The sequence below is a fragment of the Rhipicephalus microplus genome, chromosome X, assembly GCF_043290135.1.
Source record: "Rhipicephalus microplus isolate Deutch F79 chromosome X, USDA_Rmic, whole genome shotgun sequence".
In the NCBI taxonomy this organism is placed as follows: domain Eukaryota; kingdom Metazoa; phylum Arthropoda; class Arachnida; order Ixodida; family Ixodidae; genus Rhipicephalus; species Rhipicephalus microplus.
In genome coordinates, this window is record NC_134710.1 from 395,495,265 (window position 1) to 395,506,386 (window position 11,122).

General features: G+C 43.5%; 1 protein-coding gene across 1 annotated transcript; it reads left to right on the forward strand.

Moving 5' to 3' along the window:
• Positions 1 to 6,761: 6,761 nt before the first annotated feature.
• On the forward strand, positions 6,762 to 8,528 carry LOC119162011 (uncharacterized). Its single transcript, XM_037414498.2, has 2 exons — positions 6,762 to 6,809; positions 8,117 to 8,528. Exons 1-2 carry the CDS (start codon positions 6,798 to 6,800, stop codon positions 8,429 to 8,431), a joined length of 327 nt encoding a protein of 108 aa, XP_037270395.2. The 5' UTR covers positions 6,762 to 6,797; the 3' UTR covers positions 8,432 to 8,528.
• The last annotated feature ends 2,594 nt before the right edge of the window (positions 8,529 to 11,122 follow it).

Below are 11,122 nucleotides of genomic sequence, written 5' to 3' on the forward strand. Positions count from 1 at the left end.
CATGCTGGACATGTGTCGCTAATTATGCCTAGCACAAGTACTCTCAAGTTCACCAAAAAAGTGCACCCAGCAGCAGAAGAAAACGTGACAAAACAGAGAAAATGCCTTTAGAAGGCCAGTAGAACAGACCTACCTGCAACATCCGAGAACTGAAATCTGCTGCTCAGTCGTTCATCCGACCACTCCGCTGCTGCTGCAGAGTGCGTGTGCGCCACGCCAAAGGAAGCGACGCCTTTGTGTAGGCTGTCGCAAGATCTCACTGAGCAAGCACACTTGAGAACGGGACGCTAGCACTTATACCTTCTGTTTTCAATCCTCCTCATTGAAATAGGTCTGTTTGTAAATGTTTGCTTTCAATATAGTGACAGCTGGTACTTTATGACTATGTGTAGTATGTCAGACTATTAATAGTGCAACCAAAGGTTATAAAAGCATTTTTTAGTAATATGAGAATACTTATTTATGTTGCATGAGTACAGAAGGCACAAAATACTTCCAGAGACACTCTCCAGTTGCCGTCCACAACGTAGTTGAATGCGTAGTTACCACATAGGGCCATATTGTACAACAGTTGTTGTAAAAAAGCCTTGTTTTGTAATGAATAAGCAATAAATAAAGCTTGTCTGATTTACTCTCATCTAAGCACGCCGTTTCGAAAGTTGCTTCACTATATTTACGCGGATGTTATATACACGCAAATACACAAGTCATAAAAGGCGTGGTTATGCTCCAAGACACCTCTAAATAAACATAGTACGCTATGATGCATAAAATACATCAGGGAAACTATGCTCAATTCATGTCAAGATAGTGCTAGGCACTACGAACAATATACTATTGTATGCATATTTTTGTGCTTTCAAACTTTTCAAATCATAGAGTACTTGGCTAGAACATTATACTACCTTGAGGAGTTGGCAAAGCTATCTTGGTAGTCTGCTGCCTGCTCGGGGCTCCGGAAGGCTACTTTAGGCAATAAATCTTAGAAACGTTTTTCTGGGCCTCCCTACAAAGCTGTTGAGTGATTTTCGTCACACTACAATCAAGACACACACACAGCAAAAGGTAAAGCAGGTCTACTTGCAGAAGGATTGAGACTGTTTGGCAAGTGCTTGAAAATACGCCGTTACGACATATGTGCCCTAATAATAGTGATTGTTTCTTAGCTGATCTTGCGTATGTCTTGTGCAGATCTTTATTAAACATAAAAATATTCCTCGTGTGCATTCAACACCAGTATAAATGACATGTCTAGATCAAGGGCCACGGCACAATTTTTCACACACAAAAAATAGGCAGTCGGCTTGAACTAACTATGTGCATAAAGAGAAGCAACGTTGGAAAAAATATATGCGGTCGTATCTCAGTTTCAACTGTCGTGAACCGTGTCGTATGGCACAGCGAATTCCATGGTTAAGAGAGTTGGCGGTTACGGACACCATAACGCGAACACCACTCTAGAAAACCTAGACAGGGAGCTGTTTCATTCTGTCATCGCGACTCAAACAATCCACGCGCTTGGCCCCGCTGTGGTGGTCTAGTGGCTAAGGTAATCAGCAGTTGACCAGCAGGTCACGGGATCGAATGCCGGCTTTGGCGGCTGCATTTTCTATGGAGGCGAAAATGCTTTAGACCTGTGTGGTCAGATTTGGGTGCACGTTAAAGAACCCCGGGTGGTCGAAATTTCCGGAGCCCTCCCCTACGGCTTCTCTTATATTCATACGGTGGTTTTGCGACGTTAAACGCCAAATATCAATCTATCACTCCACGCGCTTGTACTGTGAACTAGGAAAAAGGATAAAAAAGAAATCAATTGAAACAAGCATATACAAAGTGATCAAGACGCAAGTAAGCTGGCTCAACACTGGACTGTTCCAGTTTTAAGAACACCCCAAAATAACATACATAAGCAGCGTATAGCTGTACGTACTGGTCCGTACAAATGGGAAGCTCTTGATTCAGTCGTTTTCGAACGGTAAACGTCGCGAACACGACACATTACGGCCCTCACAGGTTATCTCACAGTCATGAGAGTTCCCAAAGCAAGAAACATGAACCACTTTGAAACTGAAGCGACCTCCCCATGTTTATTTGCACGGAAGATCGACGTGAAGCAAATCACAAGCACCTTCGACCACGCGAAAACCTCGATGACGACAAATCCGGCAGGGAACGAGCTTTTAGCTAACGTTCGTTTGTTCCATGGAGGAAGACCATATCCTAGGCTTTGTCAGAGATCTGCGCTTCATCCCATCTTTTAGGCATGATGTTCAGAGTTTACACCACACCAGGGCTTCCCTGGACTTCAAACGCAAAGCGGACGAAAAAAAAAACCGCCCTAGCAGTCGTGATGTTTTGGTGACGTCACGAAAATGGCCACATGGGCGATACGGATTGACCTCCAAAAAAAAAAAAAAACATTCCCTCACCTGCAGTGGTCGCAACTTCTCCATTCATCTTCTGGCCGGAAAGGAGGCGCGGGTGTTGGCAAACTCTTTTTTTTTCGGAGCGCAGGAAGAGGTTAAGCAAAACACATTTCACGTCAGCTGGCTCTCAGTCAGCTGTGGCGGCAGCGGCTGCATCCCGGCTGCGGCGGCTGCATTTCCGATGGAGGCGGAAATGTTGTAGGCCCGTGTGCTCAGATTTGGGTGCACGTTAGAGAACTCCAGATGGTCAAAATTTCCGGAGCCCTCCACTACGGCGTCTCTCATAATTATATGGTCGTTTTGGGACGTTAAATCCCACATATCAATCAGTCATAACCCAGAAGCTCAAAACATGAGTCACCCACCAAACATGTGCAGCGTAAAGGCGAGTCATAGCAGGATAAATTTGAGAATTGTGAAGTTGGACTACAGAACATATGGCGGAACGGCTTTCTAGTACGCTAGCCAAATAAGATAAGGTTTCGTGCTTGTGGTGCCTTGGCTTAAGCTTGGCGGTTTTTCATTATTTTCTCTTTCTTCATGTCTGTCTTTTTATCCATACTTTTTTTGTTTCTTTCTATATGATTTCATTTTGTTTTTCTATTTCTCTTTTACAATCCTTTCTTTCTTTTTTTGATGCACTCTGACTTACTCTCCCTCCACTCCTGCCCTCACATAACTTCTTCCCACCCTTTGGTACACTATGCTACACAACTACACCCGCACGGCTGGTAAGCCGAGTGGTTGCGTTGCCCGCCTTCGGATCGTGGGCGCAGGGTTTGAATACAACCTTGTCGTAATGTTCTTTTCTTCATGAATCTCACTTTTTTTAATTCTCTTTCTTCAAGTTCTCTCACCTATCAATTTTATTTCATACCAAGCCAAAACAATTCGCGTGCGTGTTCTGGGAGCAGAGCGGAACATGAAGAAAAGCCAGAGGAGGAAGTACGTAGCTCGTGTCTGTTCATGATGACGAAATTTTTCCGCTCGCGCATTACGAAGCATGACTTGCATGAACACCCCCCCCCCCGTTAAGGACTTCATTATAAATAATATCTGTTGAAGCAAGAAGCATTCAAACATGTAAAATATGATGGTTTACCAAAGCTCTTCGTTGACTTACATTCATAATTGAAGAATAGATGCTCTGATTATCTATTGTTAAAGTAACCTTAGGCTAAATGCCCAGTTAAGCTAACAGAGCTTGCTCGATCATAACGAAAACCGGATGTACATTGGGCTGAGCCTTTGAAATAAAAAAAAAAACATGAGAGCTTTACCGCAAAGGGAAAGCAATGAATGCGATAGCAACAAAAAAAAACGTCACGCGCAGAATGACACGCAGATTAAACGTGCCCTGTGTTTCTCACGTAAAAATGACGCATGAAACGTACTCACAAGTACAAACGAACGCGAATTAGCGCCTCAGTTGTTACTTGGCTGTGTCTGAAAAGTGCTCCTGTTTCGCAAACGAAGACTATGCAACAATTGCAGTGATCTTTGTGGGCCCGGCAACTACAACAGAATCGTACCGGTGAAAGCCCAAAGCCAGCCAAGGCGTACAATTGTCCCCACCGCGAGATAAGCGAGCGCACGCGTGAGGGTCCACCCTGCGCGCTATCCACTGGCCAAAGTGCGCATGGGAGAGGAGAGCGTGCGCCACCACGTCGTGACGATTGAGCGACGTGCGTTCATTGCGCCATCTTGCTGGTAATGCTGAAAACACGACAGTCCCCCCCGAGACGTCCATCCCCAGCGGTAAATAGTAGATACAAATAGCTTGCCGTTTGAACGTTCAAAGAGGCGCTCCTCCATGCCTAACGTCTCGAACTCACAATTCAAGGTCCTACATTCGATTCGCCGAAAGTGTCCATATAATTGCAATCAGAATGAAATACTATCAGTACTTCAAATCAATGTGTTCCCATTCCACTTCTTATTTAGTTCGAACAGCATCAAACATTGATAGATCTGTGGAGTTAAACAGCCCGAAACCTCCAAACTAATTTATTTATTTATTTATTTATTTACACATACTGCCACTAGAGCTACTGCAGGAGTGGATAGAGTGTAGTAACAATACAAGAAACTGAGAATATTTGAAAGAAATACAAACAATGACAGATAAAATATCACAAAAATTGCTATGAGGCTAATTACATAAACATTGCGAAACTAGAAGTAAAGATTAGAGTATGCCGTCTTCTAGTGCCTTCAAAAATAATTTTTTCCAATGAACGAATGTCACCTGGTATGGCATTCCACATTTCCATACATCGGGGAAAAAGTGTATTTGAATAAGTCTGTGTGATGATGGAACACAGATAATTGGAGTGTATGGCTGTTTCTGGTGAATATTGTTTTAGAAGGTGTTATGAAGTAGTTGTGCGATGAATATTGTAGTGAATTGTAAAAGAAGTGAGAAAGTGTGAGTGAATCGGGGTTGCGTGGTTTAGAAAGTGAAGTTAAACAAGTGTGCGTTTGGTGGGATACTGGTGCGGTGAGAAATTGCAGTCATAGCGTCTGTTTCTGAAACGAAGGGCTTTTTTCCAAATAGGTTCAATGTGTTTTATATCACCGATTTTGTGAGGGTACCATGCAGCGGCACAATATTCAGGTATTGGTTTTACGAGTGTTTTATATGTTAACAATTTGTTTTTTCGGAATGAACTTAGTGAATGGTTAAAATATTTGTGTTTTATAGCTTTATTGCAAGTTGTGTTGAAGTGATGAGACCATGATAAGTTTGTGGTCAAAAGGAGGCCAAGATATTTGTATTGTGATACCCACTATACAACGTAGTTGTGTGACTATTTAAACGTTGATGGGGTTTTCTGCCCACTAAAACACATGGCAGCAGTCTTTACGGAATTCGACAGTTCGGAAATCACTTGCAAAAGTATAAGAATGACGTGTTGAGTGTATGATCACCAGGTAAATTGAATACGTGAGGCAGGACACAATCATCGGCGGAAAAATTATATGATTATGAGATACACCATAGTGAAGGGCTCTGGAAACTACAACCACTTGGGGTTCTTTTACGTGCACACAAATCTGAGCACACAGGCCTACGGCATTTTGGCTCTATCGGAAATGCAGCCGCTGAAGCCGGGATTTGATCCCGGGACCAGTGCGTCAGCAACCGAGTACCTTAACCACTAGACCACCAAGGCGGGGCCAGCGTAAAACATTAAACTGTTGCATAAAACAGGAAACAAAAGCAAGACTTTTGGCGAACGTTTTTTTCAAGACATTCACATGATGAACAGGAATGTCAGCATCCTGGTTGATTAATGCATTTAAAATTTTATACCATTTATTTTTGTAAGCATGCGATTGTTTGTTGATTCAGCCTCACTCGTTTTTCTTCCGCTGAATATTCTTGCTCTTTCAGCATAATATAATGATACGGCTCACTGAGTATTTTTACATTTAAAGTATGGTGCACGTAATAGCTGAACAGTGTGAGCAAAAAATCTATTTGATTGAACGCAGTTCTGTGAAATTGTCGAGCAAGGAAACAAATAATTGACTCTTGGCTCGATCTGCATTTCGTGCGAAGATTTCGCTTTTCCGTACCACACACTGACTGGCAACAAGACTATACATGCCAAATTTTGCCATAGGAGCTCTGACGGAACTCGGCTACCGGCCGTCGTTTCTCACGCATCTGGCACAAAAAAGGAGTAAAGACAAATTTTTTCGGCTTTTGCGTCACCAATACAGCAACAGCAGCAGCAAAAAAGAGGCTTGCCGAATTCTTAGTGCCACAGAAAACCAGTCTAGTTGTAAGCTTGTAACCGAACTGCAAGTTCGGAGCTGGTCGTGATTGAAGAGCAGTTCACCCTTCCTCGCGCTTTTACTTTTTGTTGCGTTTCTCAGTAGGTGGCGTGAAGAAAGGCTTGCATAACCTTCACGCTTCAGTCAGCAAGAATCTCAAAAGAGAGGGAAAACGATAATAGAGACCCGCACGAGTGCGTGCAAACGGCCCGGGGGCGACCGGAACCCTAAATTACGAGGATAAGGTTACCCCCAACTTTCAGGACCCACACACCTTGTACGAACGACAGTCCTTTGTTTGCCTATTTTTGCTCGATCGCTTTTTGCGTGACGTGTACCTTCGTGTGGCCGACTCCACGCTTCGCCCTGCACTGGATACAAGAGAAGTCGAGAAACGTGTTTCTTTTTCTATTTATTTTCCTCTCTTTTTCCGAGACATGTGCAGAATGCAGACCTGCAGGATCGACTTCTTTGTGAGGGAAGCTAGGGCTTGAGGGGGCGGGGTCGGGCTGATACTGCTATATAAAAAGGCCCCATAGTGAGTGACTAAGTCGTGTCACTGCCTGCAGAGCCATAGCAAGCCCAACCATGAGGTCCCTGGTAAGACTCTAGCGTCTCCGCACCCGTTTCGCTTCTTGTCGCCGCACCGTGTGGAATATGTGCACTCGGAAGACCACTGACCCCTGCGTCTATTCCTCACTGGATACTGCCGTCGTACGGCGAACATGCATTCAGTTCGCCGTTCGACTTTCTCGTTCATTTAGAAGTGGTTCTCGCCCATTTATTTTCCTGGCTTTTCGCTGCCCGTGTTCCTTATGTATACTTTGTCTCAAAGTCCGGGGTTTGCCTCCTTAACTCATGACCTGGTGTTAAGGGAGCTCCCTTGGTCGAAATGCCACGTTGCTCTATGTTCGTCTTGCTTCTTTTGCCACTCATGCAAAAACTAGAGTAACTTAGAACTATTATTTCGACATATGCCTAAGGTATAACGTTAACCTTGAGCCTGTAAAATTGCTTTCATAGGACAGAAGCCTTAGAACATAAAACGTGGACTTGATTTGCAAGGAGGTAGTGAGAGTACTTTTACTGCACTGTATAGAAGCTTTACTATAATCGTTCATTTCCTCGATTACTTTACTGTTCTAATATACAACCTAACTCCATGCTTTGAATGATTGGCGGAATAAGTCTTTAGTGAGTAAGAGCACTTTTTCATCATTAAGTGCTGTTTGCCAGTCGTCACTCACCTTTGTGACTGTTTGTCATGTAGTTTTCAGAAAGGGTAATCATGATGTGTTTTGTGAATCAAGAGCGTGAATTATATCAATAGAAAAAGTTGCGGTTGTCATCCAGTGAATGTAAACTCAGCCTACTTTCAGCACACGACCGCTACCCGTTGGGCCATGCAGCTGAATTTTATGGCGCATAGAGAAAGCATATAATTTTTGATAGCCCACACAATATCTAAAGAGAGACTATCAATGAATAAATCATTAACGGCGCGATACCGCAACAATCAACTACATACCCAGGCATGTCCTCTCGAAAGCACTCAAAATTATTGAGCGGGATGTTGAGTTTAGGGTGTGCCACATATGTTATAGATCAATAAACAAACTAGATTCACCATTTATGTTCTGGGATACTGGCAGTGCAGAGAAACGTGTGAGCTTTCATATGAGCAAGAAATGCAAATGGACGCCTCAAAGGCTTTGGCAACTTGTATAACAGGCATAGCTGCACAGGCCCACCTCAAACGCTGTGTAAAACAGCATGGCTGCTATCTATGATTCCTGCCTATATTATAAAAAAAAAACTAAAACTCGGAAATATTCACTCGCTGCACGAAAAGTTGGTCGTTTGACTGTCCGCCATAGCTCTAACTTTTGCTCCAATGCCACTTGCAGATTGCAATTGTCTTCTTCGCTTTCCTTGCCACCGCCTTCGCCGGATACTTTGGAGGCTACGGCGGTTACGGTGGATATGGCGGATATGGTGGCTACGGTGGATACGGTGGATACGGTGGCTACGGCGGCTACGGAGGGTATGGAGGCTACGGTGGATATGGCGGATACGGTGGCTATGGCGGTTACGGCGGATATGGCTACGGCTACCCAGTCGGCCGCGCTTTCGCCTACCATACACACATCAAGCACGGATATGGCGGTTATGGTGGATACGGACTCGGTGGCTTTGGTTACGGACATGGATACTACGGCTGAAAACAAGTTGGGCTGACATGAAGTCTTTCTCACTCTGGGCCAAAAATTTCTGTTGAAGAATGTTCCTCCGCCGAAAATAAAACTCAGCGAACACACATTTTGACTTTGTCTGATTTACGGGATATAAAAAGGGTGATATATTAGTCCTGTTGGGGCATTGAATTCTACTACAAAAATTTTCTGCAGATATCGTGACCACGGCCACTGTTTCCTCTATAGCATTCACACCTCTCATACTGATTGTGTGTAGCCGGCCAAGACGTAAATACCAAGAAGACGAGTGCTTTTCGTGAATGACAGTTGTGGAACAAAGTACCAAGATGCGAACGTTTCAGTAAGAAGACTTTATAACTACTTCTATTTCGACAAAGAAAATATACAAGTGCAGTTTCGGGTGTCACACTACGGCGCAACCTGTGCTCCAGTGCATTTCTCTATAGATAACATTGAGTTACTCGCTTCAAGTATTATTAGTTATATTCTCCGACAGGAAGCCTTAATGCATTCGCACAAACACGGCTGTCAAGAATGATCATATGGAAAAACCGTGTTTTATGAAGTCGTCTATGATATCACACTCAAACATTGCAAAAAGGCTGTTCTTTTATTGTAAAGCCCTCTGTAGCGCTACCGCGTGATAATATATGTTGGGTTTCAACATACCGAAACAAAGATATGATTACGAGGAAGGCTGTAGTGCAGAGCTTCGGCAATTTATATCCCCTGGAATGTTTCAAACGTGCACACAAATTTAAGTGAGCAAGTCTCATACAATTAGGCTTCCCTTGAAAATGCGCTCGCCGCGGCCTGGATTTGATTCTGCGACCTGTGGCTCAGTCTTCTAGCACAATAACCACCAGACCACATTGTGATCGACCACGACAGATGACGATTGCGGGACTAATGAAACTGCGCATTCACAGATCATGGTTTCCACAGAAAGGCCAACAAAAGTTGAGTCAATTCTAGCAATATCAGGCCTGCCGATCTAACAAAAGCTTTTTTCTTCATCTGGAAAAAGATGAACATCAGCATCAGAGGCCGACAAGGTATCTGTATGAGGATAGCCTTGTCCGATGTCCGTATGTCACGGCTACATTAATTGGGGCAATGCTTAGTTGACGTACGGTAATGTTACAGGCAAAATGTATACAATTAGACCAATATCAATCATAATTCTGACAGAACAGTATAAAGCACGTGCAAGCACAAACCCTTTATACTAGTCGAAAAATTCAAAATAGATATTATGGACCTTAAGACCTATAGCCTTCTCGACGACTCTTTGTCACTTTATGTCACTCAGTTTACGTTATGTAGGATAACATTCGGGTAACGTACGGTATTGTCGTATATATGTGACACACAAAAATGTTTAACAAAATACTAATGTCGTAATTGTGACAGAATAATTGAAGAAAACTAGAGCAAACCATTTGTACTAGTTGACAACTTGTACATAGACGATAACATAATCTGCCACTAAATAAAACCATCAGTAGGATGCGAAGCAGAGAAGTTTTGTTCATCACGGGCACCTTCCGGAATGTTAACGCGTTCTTTAAACGGTAGCAGACAATGAATTACCTGTGTAGTATAGTTTATTTTTTTTTTTGTTACGTGTCCCGAACTCTTGTTGGAGTATGCCAAGCTTGTTCACGACCATGCCACGCGGGAATACATGGGTTCATCGTACGTCTGCAGAATATCGTTCTCCGACGACACCACGTGATTGCTGAGACTGTGTAAGGGGGAGAAGCCACAACTTTTTACCCAGCTCCCTACACAATACGGATAGTGCGAGCACGTAAGTGTGTTCTAGCACTGCTTGGGCAAGCTGTTACGTATGCACTGTGAATATGACAGGGCACACTACATAGCAGTCAGCCATAAGCTGATTCGCATCTAACCCCTTCAGTCACAAATCAGGATGGACAGTGAGAAACGCTAGAAAATACATCGCCAAATTTCAAGGCACTCAGTGTTATATTCCAAGAAAGAAAAAGGAAGAAAGAATATCTTGTTTTATGCGAGTTTCTGTGTTTAAATTGTAACTATTTATCTAATTATTGTGTCATCAGTGCGCTTCAGTACTTGCATAAAAAATGAATTGTTAGGCCTGAAATGCCTGCATTATTTCTTTTTTGGTTGTATTCGTTGCGAGCGCAGAAAAAAAATTACTTTTCACGTTGATCCTGGAACGCGGCAGGTCAGACGATTGTATAGCAAGATTGTGACTGTAGCAAAGTCATCTTCTGCAGCAGTGCACAGCCCAGTGAAATTAAATGATCTCCACTTGTCCCCCCCTCCCCCAGGAAGCCTGCAGGAATGTGCACAGCTAGTTTCAGGCCATTTTCTGTAACAGGCGCCGTGTAACGTGCCTTCATAGTTCGCGTACAAAACTCTGTATGCCGTGACTGAAGGGTCTGATAGACCTTAGCAAGGGGCGTAGCCAAGAAGTGGCACACCACCCCTTACCTCCGCGATATTTTTCTCACCATGGCATACACAGTTAAAGCTGACCATTTTAAACGAGTGCGCCCCCTCTCCGCCAGTAAAAGTTTCGGGCAACACACTTGGACTTTGGGACCTACTTTCTCCCCATCTTCATGATTCATTTCGTTGAGACGCGTGGATTTTAATATTTGTAATACCCCTCCTCGCAAATAAAAATGACAGCTTATTATCGAA